General features: G+C 44.3%; 1 protein-coding gene across 3 annotated transcripts in view; it reads left to right on the forward strand.

Annotated features, from left to right (window-relative positions):
* LOC119436629 (phosphatidylserine lipase ABHD16A-like) overlaps positions 1–14,515 on the forward strand; it is a 90,495-nt gene that overhangs the window by 71,407 nt on the left and 4,573 nt on the right. For 2 of the 3 annotated variants that reach the window (XM_037703549.2, XM_037703550.2), the window contains exon 20: positions 3,421–3,628. In XM_037703549.2, coding sequence (XP_037559477.1) covers positions 3,421–3,597 — 177 coding nt within the window. In that variant the 3' untranslated portion in view covers positions 3,598–3,628. The remainder of the gene's footprint in view (positions 1–3,420; positions 3,629–14,515) is intronic. The other variant, XM_037703551.2, reaches the window with a different exon arrangement.

Genomic DNA, 14,515 nt, shown 5'->3' on the forward strand with positions numbered 1-14,515 from the left:
TTTGCGTGAGCAATGCCAGCTTGGTAGATTTATCTTTTCTGAAGCCCTACTGCGAGTCAGTTAACATGTAGCGATCAGTAAATGAAATTAAATGCGTTAAAATTATTTTTTCAAGACCTTTTGAAGAGACTGGCAGAATTGAGATTGGATGATAGTTCATAAGGTCGTTCGTATCACCTTTTTTGTAAATTGCTGTAATTTTTGCACATTGCATTTAACGAGGAAAGACTGCATATGAAAGACAATTGTTAATTATATGCGTTAAGCAATGCCCGATCAAATCAATAACGAATTTTACTGGTTTTATCTGCAGTTCCATCATATCGGCGGCCGTGCTGTTTTTGAAACTTACTGCTATACATCCATTGAAAGCACCAGTGATTGGGCTATATTTTTTTGTATCGCAGTATATGTTGCAAGCACTGTGTCTTGACATAAAATGGTAAAACATAAAAGTACAGAAAATGAGTACATTTTTAGCAGAAACGAAAGGTTTAAAGAGAGATGGTGGGTCGTAGACCAAAAATTTTTTAAATATTTATTCTCGAGGTATGGTGCTGAAAACTTGTACTTATATGTAATGTTATGTGCTTGCAAGGTTGAAGTTGGAACTCGAAAGAGTGTTTTTCTGGTGCTTAACCTTGAAGTCCCACAATCCTTGTTCTAGGTAAGGCAGAGCAATAAGGTTGGTCTTAGGCACGGTGTAAGAGATATACTTCAGGTGTTGACACTCTGCCCAACGGCGTGACCAGAACTTGTTCGGCGCAAAACCAGCGGGCACGCCGGTAGGACGAGCTTTCGTTTAAACGCCAGCATGCAATGGCCTAGGTTGCCTAGGTTATGGCTCGGCCCCTGAGCCGCAGTGTTCCCACGCAGCTGCGGCCGTTTGTGCCTTAGCTACACCGTGGCTGTAGCACATGCGCCAGCCGCAGCTGCTTGGGGGGTGCTGCGGCTCGGGCCGATGCGGCGTGGCTACAGTGAACACGATCTGTGCGCGCGCTCCGCCGCGGCGGGCAGCGAGTGTCAACACCTGAAGTATATTTCTTACACCATGGTCTTAGGGTATCCCTTGAATTATACAGAACTCATTGCTACCTTATTTAGCGAAATTGCAGGAACTGATATTTTGAAAATCTTGGCAAATATAATATAAAGGAAGCTAGCATAAAATTTAAACCAGACGAGATAAACAAAAATAGACTGCATATTCAAAATAAGCACATAACATTACATTTATGTGCAAGTTTTCAGCACCATATGTTGAATAATTAAATTTTGTTTCTAAAACCCACATCTCCCCTTAATGAAGCTATCGCGCGCCACATCCGCACTACGATAGTCAGCGCGGGACCCACGTGGCAGCAGCGTGCAAGTATTGCCACTGCGCAATTGCGGGCCCACGGTGGCCGCACTGAGTGCTTGTAAGGACAGTTTTGTAACATGGGAGCAGGAATCGGCTCAGAATTTTTGCAAACTGAGAGCCACTGCTGAATTTAGTGGCGTCTGCCTGGTTGACTCTTTCTGATGACAGAAGACAATATTGGCCATATAAACGCCGGATATAATGGACATGTGGGGTGCGTTCAGGCATCATTTGTAGTTCAGGCATTCGCTGTGGTGGCGTAGTGGCTTTGGCGTTGCGCTGCTAAGCCCGAAGGCGCAGGATCAAATCTCGGCTATAGTCGCATCATTTCTGATGGGGGCGAAATGCAAAAATGGCCGTGTACCATGCACTGGGTGCACGTTAAATAACTCCAGGTTGTCAAAATAATCCGGAGTCCCCCATTACTGTGTGCCTCATAATCATATAGTGGTTTTGGCTCATAAAATGCCAGAATGTAGTGTGGTGTTTCAGGTGCATCGGTGTTGGCGCGTTGCAGTTTCAATACAGGCAGGTTTGCTACCACACTGCACTGTTTTTACTTTAAAACACCGGACAAGCGTTCGATGCACGCGGGGTTACTACTGTTTATGTGTATTTAAGCTTAGCTTTGCTATTGGTATATCGAGGACCACTCCACAGCACGAGTGATTTGTCACATTTGTTTAAAAAAAAAATAACTTTTGTGCGTCCAAGACTTTGTTTGCATGAAGACGTCGTTTATGGCACGTGGTGCTTCAAGCAGTAACCATATGTTCGACACACTCGTGGGTTCGCCATGGCTAGAAAGTTTAAGAACCCTTACTGTAGAGAACAAAGCCGGCAACCAACACATCTGCAGGCGTAGTACAGATGGCTATGAGTGTACACAGAGACGGTATAACAGTATAGTACGTGTGCTGTCCTGTGTTGAATCATGTCAAGCAGTGACATAGTGTCTGTGAAACAGTCCGCAGGATGCCTTGCGCAAAACTGGCAATTCAACAACTTTTCTTAAATTGGGGCTCCTAAAAGCTGTTCCCTATGGAAATTACCCATCAATACCGCTACATATTGTAGATCAACCATACAAGTTCTACAGGAAAGGTTGTGCAGCGCTACATATCAAAATAACCTTCTTGCACACAGTGTTTCACGTACGTAACCAAATTTTAACGGTGCATCATGTTGCAAAAAGTTTCAGCACAATATTTTATTAAAAGACCTCACAAGACCATAAATAGCCACGATTTTTAGAAGAAAATTTGAGATGGTCAAGCCTGGGACACTTGGCATGAAATGGCTTAGATATGCGCTTTGGGACCCCCCCCTTACCTTTCGGACTTGCTATGTTGGTAAGTGCTTATGTAAAGTTAGTTACCATTTAATGTGATTATATGCTGCCGTGTGAAACCTATGGGATAGACATTCTTAATGTTGAAAGCTTGGAATTTGCCACGTGCATGCTTGACGGTATGGACTGCACTGCCCATAGTCTGCTTAGCCTTCTCCCATCGCCATGTGCCCCGTTATGTTTTATGATTGACACAAAGTCAAAAGCGCACCAAAAAGAGAGAGTTCATTTCTTACAATAATAGTCAGTCTGGCCAGTCTGCAGTGAATACTGTTAAGTACGGTGAACAAATGATGAAAAAAATTTTTAACTGTCCTTAAATTGTTGTTCTCCTAAATTGTTCTGTTCAACATTATTGAACAAGAAACAGCGCACCCATTTCTTTGCACATGTATACTGACGTTCCATGATTCTGGTAGCAATGATAAAGTGCTGCACATGCTACGCCTACAGTGAACAATTGCTGAAACATTCTTTTTTCACCTTAAATGACTAGTTCAGTTCCGAAATTGAACTACAATTGATTCAGTCTTTGCATTCTGGCTCCGAGTATGTAGTACCTATTACTGTATGCTTAACTCAACCTTTATTTTGGCATGCTCATGCTCCCCAGATTCTACTTGCGGGACTTAGTGTATAGTATAACTATTATTGCCAAGTTTTGTGAAATTTGGTTATGTCAACTTGTCCCTTGACACACCCGCAGGCTCGCAAGCACATGGTGGACTTCAACTCTACCCACTGCACACCATTGCCGTCAGGGCTGTTCCAGCCTCCATGGGACCTGATACAAGCAGCTGACCCCAACGGTCGAGGTGCGGATGGCTTTTGCCGCGTGTCAGCCGACATGTGCGGTCCACCCCCTTCGGGAGATGCGCCTTGAAAAGGGCCTTTCGCCAGCGCTACCACTGCTGGTGGGCGCTCTTTTGTCACCTCTGTACTGCTGTTTTTGGTGGCTGGTGCAGTTTCTTTTGGGCACATCTGTTTTTGGCTTTATTACTCTTGCTTTAGCACTGTTGGCATGCTTGCACATGCTGAGAATGACAAATCCTACCACTCTGCCTCCTTCCCTTCCACTCTCTACCTCTCTTTCTGCAAGATTTATATTTTACGAAGCTTAGCTCATACAATACTTGCAGAGCCCTTCTTCATATGCTGCATGCAGCACGTAGACCTTGTGTCGGCTAACGACTGTCATGAAGTTGAGCGTTGTCTACTATGGCATGGCAGCTGCTTTCTTAGTAATGACTGCGTGTACTAGATGCAGGCTGCTAATTCAAGCTTACAAACGTTTTCTAGTAACAGCCATAGCGGCTACAAAGCCCATTCATGCAACAGTATTATTTGACCATATTGGTACAATTTAATGTATGTGTGAAAAGGCAGTCAATTGACAAATGCGACTTATTGTAGATTACATTACAAAGCTACAAGTGATTTGTTGTACAAGGCAATCTTATTTGATCGAATTGTTCTATATAAGGAATAACTTGAGTTGAAGTATGAAGCCAAGTAAACTAGATTTTTTGTTTTAACTAGATTTGGAATTCATTAGAAAACATTTTTCAGCAAAAATTACATTCCTGTGTGTTTGAAAAAAATACAGTCGAATTCCCCGACAACGAATGCCGCTACAACGAAATTTGCGCCACAACGAAGATTTTCCGATTCCCCGTCAGCTGCCCATAGAAAGTAATACAAAAAAAAGTCTCTCCATAACGAAGGTGTTTTATTCGGTATTTCCGCTTCAACAAACTTTTCGAGATCGAAACTGGGACTGAATTGAAATTGTAACTGCCGAGTAGTCAAATTAGAAGGCCCTTCCAAAGCTGTGATGATCGTATGTCTGCTCGAATGAGGTTTTCGCGAACGAAATCAAGTTCTAAGTACCGATTTACGCCACTGCAATTTCGCTTAATTCATACTGCTGATTTGAAGATATTGTCGACATGGCATAAAACAGTATCTTTCGTCGCCGCCTCTCAAATTCAACAAAATATATTTGTTTCTCATTCAAATTAGGTTTTTTCGATTGCCTAATACAGTGTAGACCGCTTATTATAACGTAAGTCACCGGAGTTTCAAATATCTGCACTATAAGCGGTACCGCACTATAACCGAAACACCGATTTTCAAGCCCTGCACGTATGCAAAACATGTAGACCAAGCATGTAGACACGCTTTGTACTATCATGCGCACATCACGATTGCGTTTTCGCCAGTGAGCTGGCAAAAACACAATCGCGATGTAGCCGTTGCTTTTCAAGCTCTACAGCTTTGCACCGAGTCAAAACGAAACAACTGTTTGCCGCAACCGCTACGGAAAAAACCGTGACCGCTATCGACGCGATTATGAACGGCGACTTTGTGGTGCTGAAGGCACGCGCCCAACGCACGCACCGAGTCTGGACGAATTAACTGCCATTCGCTGCAACACCTGCAGTCCAAACCGTGGTCGCTATCTATGCGATCATCGATAATGACTATGCAGTTTTTTAGGCACGCGGCCGACACGCGTACCGAGTAAGAACGAAACTACTGTTCGCCGCAACTGCTGCGGAGAAAACCGCGGCCGCTATTGACGCGATCGTGGATGACGACTACGCAGTTACGAAAGCCCGCTGCCAACGCAGTGTCATGCGCGGCGGTAAATGCAAGAATACAGGTTTAAAGACACAAATATGTTCGAAGCGTTCCGCGTTGCTGTCATTCACGTACGATTTCAACTGGTGGCTTTGGCGATGCGGACTCCGCCGCTTCATTTCGGTTGGACGCTAGCGCCGTTCTTGCTCTTTTGCGTCGTACATTTGCGGTGCTCCTCGCTCACCGAGCTCCGAAAGTAGTCCGAATTAACTGATGTGCGGCCAAATAAGTCCGAATTAACGAGAGTTTGATTGCATTGAATAATGCATACGTCGGCTGGGAGCACGCACCTTGTTGAGAAGCGTGCTCGCTGCCGCTCTTGTCGGCGAGATTTTCCCGCGGAAGCCGCAATATAACCGGTATTTCGTCTCACGCGGCTGCACTGTAAGCGGTATGTGTATACATGGAGTTCTATGGGAGGGTAAACGGGAGTCAGAAAAGGCCGCGTTGTCGCCAGTTCTGCACTATAAACGGTTACGTTATAAGTGGTCTATACTGTAATTTCAAAAATTTTGCGGCCCCTTCCATGTACAAGAAATTGATCTGCGACTGTACTTATTTAATTTCAATACGAAATTTCGATAGAACGAAGTAACTTGGCAATTTTACTGACTTTGATATATTGAGGTTTACCGGTACTTTCCTGTATTTTTTTCACACCTATATTCAGTTCAAACAAGTAATAAGTAGGGGTATGCGATTACTGAATAGTAGATTTCGAATTGAATATCGAGTATCAAAAAATTTAACACAAACTTTTATGCTTCAAATTTTGTGCAAGTAACAATGCTGCATATGCTCAGGAGGCTAATCACATTAATACTTAGCAAGAATCATTGCAGCTATCAGTAACTTAGGTACCTATCAATGGAGATGTATAGTATGCTCTACTCTTATTAAAGGGAACACCAAATGCACACATTGATAACTCAGTTCGTATACAAAGGTCAGAAAATGTTTTTTATCGTAGAATTAAGTACTTTTTTCCCTCTGAAGCTGAAGAAATAGCAAAGCTGTCCTAAATACCAACGTAGTTTTCAGTTTGATAGTGGGCCATACTTTGCTTAATGGCAATCATCTATTGCTTAGAAAGTATTGCTTTCCAGTTTTCTTCCAGAGAACAGGATGGTTTTACCGTCTTTGTGGCATTGGGTTTCTGTGGGTTATCGTCTTCCCATTAAGGCCAATCTGCACGACAGACAAAAGCGGGATATGCGGGAAATGCACATCACATCACTTGGCACTGCTCCATGCTGTTGTCAGTGCCGACAGTAAAAAGTTCTCGGCCCACGGCAAGGTTGTGCAACGTCCTCGTCCACGCGTCGCTCGAAGCTACGAAAAGAAACCGCGCTCCTATGAACGGCGTCCGGAACTAGGGGCCACCGTACAGTATTTCACAAAGATGGCGGCCTTGAACATGCAGTGATCATCCTGTGCACTTGCTTTCGTTGGCGAGAATGTGTCCTTTCTAATTATGTATTGTCATGGCTGTGCTCTTGACCCCAAACCTGAAGGCAGCACTTACTCAAGGTGGTATAAAGATTATTGGCGCCAATGCCAAAAAACACTGAGGCAAATGCAGGCCAAATGGAAATAACTGCAGCAAAAACCAAGTTTGAGCATTTGCTTCGAAAACACCTAGTTCGTTGTTCACAAATATCCTTTGTGATGGGGGTAGCTGCACCTACATTGCCTTCAGCGAAGATAAAATGTATGTATTTATTATATACATACAGAAACAAAAGTGGACTCCATGTCAAGAAAAGGATAGACACTGCACTGCACAATCTTGTTAAAAAGAACAAGAGCAAGTATCTTGAGCATAGCATGAGTGGGAAGGGATGCCTGACGCAGGGTTTAATAAAAAAAACTCGCACACTATTGTGGCTGAACTCTAAAGGATAACACCAACACTACGTCTGCTATGCAAAAGGCCATCGTGGCTACATTCTACCATGTCACATCGTCACTTGATGAGCTGCACCATGAACACTGCCCCCTTGGAATGCCCTTGGAATAAACTCTTGGTGAAAGTTCAACTCTGCTACGGTCTCAGGTGAACCAGCCACTGCGCACAGGCAGCAGTTTCCTGTGCATGTTCGGGCAACACACCAGCCGATATGCAAGCACCTGTCTTCAAAAGAGCTCCTGGAAAGATGCCAGCAACGCAAAAGTCAAAACGTTGTAAGTCCCTGAACAATATGATTAGTCGTTACAGTCAGGAAGTCCTTTTTCCTCATTCCTGAGTGTTGGAAGTTCTGTGGTGGAAGCACTTTGCTGTTTCAATGCAGATATAAAGATCTGAAAGATCACTGCAGATAATCACATCACAACTGGGATACAGCCCAATATCATGGTCTCTGCAGCAGGTTGCTGAAAAGGATGCACGACGCACTAAAAAGATTGCTGTGGAACCCCTCTCACGATGGCTGTTGATAGCAATGCGTTAGCTGTGGTGGGACTCCTGCGCCTATTGCGCTATTTTGATACAAATGCAGGTTCGTGCGCCAAAGTGCACCAAACGCAGAAAAATGACTGAAGTTGCGCGCCATGCTGCGCGAGAGCGGCTTCGGCATGTGTACTCTGGCAGTGGCCGCGAACAGCGAGCGGATTCGTTCTCCGAAATAGAGTGCAGCCCTGTTCACATTCCGCAGACCGCACGAAAGCGCCTCCTTCACAGTTTCTCGTGATTTTCACACTTATAGCAGTGTGCCTTTCGGCGTTTCCAGCAAGTGGCTGGCGCGCGTGGCCACTCCCGGTTGTTGTCACTGCTGTCAGAACGGCCAGGGCGGCTGTATTTAGAGTGCTAGAATATGTTTGAGTGGGTCGAGTGGCGCAGCGTTTCCTAGCTGAGGCTGAAAACAATGGAAAGTAGGCTGAGGGCACTGCAAGTGAACTAGATATTTGGGAGACGCGTGCTGCAGCGGGTTCAGCGGGTGGGCGTCTCTGTCCCCAGGGCCAGTATTCTGTAAAAGTATTCCAGTCTGTTTTTAGACTCATATGGGCGAGGCCCGAGCCATTTTGGCATATCACGAAGGGCTAATGGCGGATTTAAAATAAAAATTCGCAGTTTCGCTCGATAGGTGAAGCATTGATTCCAATAGCAAATTAGTATACAGCTTTCAAAAGATAAAGCGCCAACAGTGACGGCACACTAAGAAGGAACACAAACAGGACAAGGCGCTACTTGCAATTGTTTATTGAAGTCAAAGGTAGCTGATTATATAGCATGGGGAGAGGGGGACGAAAAAAGAGGAACACTGATTATGTGAATGCGCAGCGCCATACGCAGCAGCAGCCGGAGAACGCCCCCCGCTCTCCCCCCCTCCCTCCCTTTTCTCCCCACACGGTGCCTTGAGCGCAACCGAAAACGGCGCACTTCCTCCCCGCTTACTTCCTCCCTTGCGTGCGCGAGATTGAGCCGCCATCGTCGGCTCACCCTCGCATGCTTTCACTCGCACATAGAGCACAGGGTGTGTGGCGACGATGTTATCGCCCTTGGACTCTATACAGGACATCACGGCGACGACAACAACAGAAATGTGCCTGGAGTGTCCATATAACTGCTATCGCAATAAAGACAGATTGGAATAGTTTTACGTCATACCAGCTCTGGGTTGATTGCGGCTCTCTGGGTCTGCGGTGATATGTCGTGACCCAGAAGTTATGGTAGCGCGTCGATTGGACTGGATTGTTTGAGAACATTTTCTGCTATCATCATGAGCGTCAGCGCGGGAATATAGTTCGATTGTAGTTCTACCAATGTTTTCCACTTTACAGGAAAACATGCGCCGTGCCGCCGCTCAAACCACTCTTCCATATTCTAGTACTCTGCAGCTACAAAGGCTGCTTCTACTATGCGCTTTGTGTTGGGTTATTTTCTGTTTCATCGTGGTTTCGAAGTGCGCTGCCATATTCCATTATTCCACCAAAATTCAGATTGGCCTGCTCCAAGCTGCTCCAAAATGAAATTTACTCTGCTCCATGCTGCTCCAAAATGCAATTTTGTCTGCTCCAAGCTGCTCCAAAATGCAATTTTACTTGCTCCAAAAATTTCTCCAAAATGACTTTGGGCAGTCCCACCCCTGCGTTAGCATTGAATCAATATAGCGACACTATGTATTGCCATTGTTGAAATTAGTTATGGATGAGGCATGTACTGCAGTGGGACTCTCCTCTTTCACGCTTCCCTAAGAACACTCAGCGCCACCTAGGCACCATCTAGCGCCGCCACCATGAAGTCAGTGCATGGCCTCCGATATGCATGGCACACCGGTTTGTGGAAACATTGAGAAATGCATCATGGGGCAACTGGACTCCCCTCTCACGTTTCTTTCTGGACACACTGCGCCATCTAGTCGCACTGCCGAAAAGTCTGCGTGTGGCGTGCAAGACGAGAAGCTTGGTGCGCCGGTGCCTGCGGATGCTGAGAATTATTCACTCGTTTGCTGCACACTCATTGGCACATGCTCAGTGACTCAAGTTGACGAGAGGTTTATTGAAGAGCGGCATATACCCAGTGCATTCATGGCATAACCTGCTACATAATGCTTCGGGTTGCTGTTCTTGTGCTTGGCATTGGAGAAATTTAAGGGATCTTTTTCGTCATTGTACAGTGGCACATTTGCAGTGGCACATACTTAGTTACCCAAGTTAGTTACGCAAAGACGTTCATTGAAGAGCGGCACACACCTACTGGCACATACCCAGTACTCCAAGTCAGTGTCAAAGAGTCCTTGAACAGCTGTACCTACCCAGTCTCGCATCTACAGTGACCAATGTCGGCGTAAAAGAGGGTCGTTGAATAGCGACACATGTACAGATTGCCACATACTCAGTGGCTCAAGTTGGTCTGATGGTTGGTTTCGAACCCTGTTACCTCAGCACAGTAGCCCTATGCGCTAGCCATTCGACCGTTGACTACCCAGTGTCACAAGTTGGCAGGAAAGTGGTTAGATACAAACATACATAGCTACCTTGATACCAACATAGATTCACAGATAGTTATCCCCTAGAAAGTGCGTGAAGTAGCCTAAGAATGTGAACACATTAAAAGAAACAAGGTGCATAAAACTGATGCGAAGATAATGTCTTCACTCACGCAAAAGACTCCGGTGGGTTTTAGGTGTTCGAAGCTATTTTTGCAATGTTGCTATAAAGCTCTCCGATATTATCTCCATGTCATTAGCATTTCTACAATTCATCTTTTGCAAAACTCATTAGTAAGACAATATTCATAGGAAATTGTAACTATTTTTTCGTGTTCATTGAGCAGTAAAAAAATCACCGAATAGCTTTTAGCACAGAATGGGCCTGTGAACATAGAGATCAAAATCTTGACGAACTTATGTCTAATTATTAATTAGGGGATGACTATTAGAGGCCGTCAAGTATTGTAACTCAAACTATACACATAGCTCAAAACCGATTTATTTTATGATGTCAGCATGATAAATTACATCTGTATACCAAACTTGTTTTTTTTTTCATAAATAATGAAATAGGGTTTCATTGCCACGTCCCCTCTTAAATAAAATTACACATCTTATAAGGCTTTTCCTTAACTTCGCCTCATACTTTAACTGGGTTTGATTGCATGTAACTGGTGGTAGAGTTTATTATTGTCATTTTGCCTTCGGTAGAGATTATCAACATTTTAATGCAGGTAAACTTCGATATAACAAAGTTGGTAATAGCGGCAAATTGTTTCGTTATATCGGGTTTTGTTATATTGATATTTCACCTTTTATGCAAACAAGTACAGGAAATGGTGGCAAAAGGAGCATGACAAAAAGTGACATCTCTTTTAGTCATGTCTGTTCCTTTTATGCATTTCACACTCGTGAATTACAAACTAGCCTGAGTCTCTTCGTTAATTTGCTGTGTTCCTCTAGAAAATCTAAGGATATTTGTCTATGTGCCAAAACCAGTTCTGATTATGAGGTACGCCGTAGTGGAGGGCTCCGGATTAATTTTGGCCACCTAGGGTTCTTTAACGTGCACTACAACGCAAGCACACGGGCGTTTAGGCGAAATGCAAAATCGCCCGTGTTCTTGTGTTGTAGTGCACGTTAAAGAACCCCAGGTGGCCAAAATTAATCCGGAGCCCTCCACTACGGCATACCTCATAATCAGAACTGGTTTTGGCACTTAAAACCCCAGAAAGAAGTCTTTGTGACTGGTGGTTTCCATCTGTTACTGTCTGTGCGTAAGGGCCAATCTACAAGACGGATGAAAGTGCGGAAAATGCTTAACATGACTTGACATCACTGTTCTGCATGCACCCACTGTTGGCATAGTGCAGTTTGAATGCAATCAGTCAGCAAAGAGGCGCCTGGAATTTGGAGGGCCATAGCCTGACTAGACTGTCTACTTGTCAGTGCACTGCACCTGATTCCACCGACTCCATCCATTCCATTGTTTGCACAATCGCATGCTGACAGTTTGTGCACTGGTCATGTGACATTTTTTTGTGCACCTGTAGTATACATGCAAAGCTAGCTTAGCTGGTGGTGCTTGCCTTCGGTGTTATTGCTGAGGTTCTTCGAAGCTGTGTGAAGGGACTGAAGCTCATCCACATACAGCATCCAAACAGAAAGCCGTGAAAGAAGCGTGGACATGAGGTAAAGGGGCATTGATGAGAAGCAGGAGACATGCGCAAAGGATGAATGACAGTAGCAGTGATGCAGACAAAATGGCAGTTGTAGCAACAACCACCTTTGGGTAGCCAAATTACTTGTAAACTGTATCTGCGAGGTACTTTCGTTCCTTGAATTTGTATTTTACAACTATGTTTCTTTGCAGTGAGAGAATTCTCGATCTCTGCCATTGCGAAATATGCGTCTTGATTAATTTTTGACAAATAAGCATCTGGAAGACATAACTATGTGTGAAAAAGAAGAAAAACCACTTTGCTTGTAACCATCAGTTTGCATGTAATTAGTTATGATTAAATCTGCATGTCTAAACATGTCTGTCTGGTATGATCTGCATGTCTTCTGGTGGCTGGTCGATTCCATCTTGCCACGTGCTGCTGGGCTTCAAGCTTTTTCTGTGAGCACTTTGTTCTTTGCCATTCTCTCTATCTGCATCACATAAGTTTTAGATCGTTCCCACATATCCCAAATAACTTGTACTAACAGGGAATGTATACCGCAGAAAGGCCACACGTGGCCTTTCTGCGGTATACATTCCCCGCAGCACCGCCATCTTGTTCATAGAACCAGCATATAATGGCATCTGAAATTTCAATGCCACATGGGGCCTCACTCAATTTTCACGTGTGCAGTGTTGTGAATCCACGTGTGCAGTGTTGTGAACGTTGTCGTGAGCAGAGCTACGCCATTCATATTATCCCTGTGCCCTTGTTCTCGTTAGCTAGGTTAAATTTTTGGCCCTCTGATTGCCGTACGGCCACTTTGAATACCATAAAAACCCTTATATAATTCCAGTTTTCTTTTTCTTTTTTTATTTAAAAATTTTTATGTGCATACATTTGACTCTTGTGAAGCACCACAAGATTTAGTCAAATTATCCAAAAGGTCGAATTAACATACAGCAGCAAATTAGTGAATTCAAATAATTTTTAATGCTTCAAGTAGTCTCTCATCGTCGACAGACCACTTTAAAGGGACACTAGGCAAATACTAAGTCGACATGGTCTGTTTAAATACCATTCCAGAAACCTCGCAATGCTTATTTTGTGCCAAGATATGACTTTACGAGAAAATTGCATCTGAAGGGTCCAAATACCTTTATCACAATTCACATCTCCCGCCACCCAAGTGGGGAGTGGTGACATCGCATATGCCATCACCGTCCTTTGCTGTCATCGGTGGGTAAAACGGCACCTGACAGACGGCAGTACGGTTTTTTGCACAAAACTCAAGTGCACGGCCATGGAGAAAATGGTCGATGACAGAGTGGCGGATTCGCCGCTGCAGCTGCTCTTGGTCAAGTGGCGTGGACCGTTTGGGCATCCTGCGATATTACATGGAAGTGAAATTCTCTGGTACTTGCAGTTTGTGCGAGTTGTGCGACCCAGCAAAACCAGCGCAGCACTACACGATAACGAAACTACTGAAGCGCGAAAGCGCGGGCGGTGCAGAGTCGAGCGAAAACAAAATCTTTCGACCACTCGCGTCGTTGTCAAGGGTAATGTCAATTAGTTCTTTTTCTGAAAATGAAATGAAACTGGACAGTTAGCATTTTTTTCCATCTTACAATGCAATGCAATGATGGTTTTATAATGAGTGGTTGAGGACTAGCGACAGAATTTAAATGAGAAGCGCCTTCGTCATTGGGCAAGTATTTGAATGTCTCGGGGGAGTCTCTAATGTATTGCGTTTACCTTAATTTCTTAATTACTAAGGCTCTGTTTGTGATAATATTGACACCTTAGAGATTCTCAAGCACTAATCTATCACTTTAGTTGACTTAATGTTTGCCTTTAGTGTCCCTTTAAGGGGTCTTAATTAGTTCAATTCCGGTTCTTTAGATTTCTCAGTTAATTCGATCAGCTGGCACTTATACATTTCTATGGGACCAATACATTCTTTATTTTGACCCTGGAATTGGCCTTTGCTGGATCATTTGAATTTGGCTAATCATTATGCACATGCCCGACCCCTGTGGTGGCTGCAGTTGGTGACTCCCTTAGCTTCTTGGTGGAGCTCAGGGTACAGTGAATATGTCGAACATTTGTCATCTCTCATCGAAAACATCCATTTTCGGCCTACCCCAAGAAGATCTTGAAGCGAAAACAGTAGCTTACAAAAAATTGGAAAGTATTTGTCTGATTCTAATGCATACCTTTCTTTCTGAGAAAATTCATCCATAAATAGCCAGCATGGTACAATTGGATACGAAAACAAAACCGTGTTCACATCGTTCATATGCTTCACTGCATAAAGGCCGACCTCCATGAAGTGAAGTGCCGCGACTAACTTTGCGCTGGCTGAAGATCCAGCGTGAAGCGCCACTGGATATTTGCACATTGCATCCTACTCCATGCATCCGAGAACGGGCAAATGCCGACCGTGCCTTCGATGTAGCTTGTGAGGAGTAACAGTGGCCTAGCGAGCTAGAATCTGATAGCAAGGGGCAACTGTTGAAAGCCAACCTCTGTGCTACAGTCTGATTGGTTGGCGCTCTCTGCT

This window comes from Dermacentor silvarum, chromosome 1 (genome assembly GCF_013339745.2).
Source record: "Dermacentor silvarum isolate Dsil-2018 chromosome 1, BIME_Dsil_1.4, whole genome shotgun sequence".
Lineage (NCBI taxonomy): Eukaryota > Metazoa > Arthropoda > Arachnida > Ixodida > Ixodidae > Dermacentor > Dermacentor silvarum.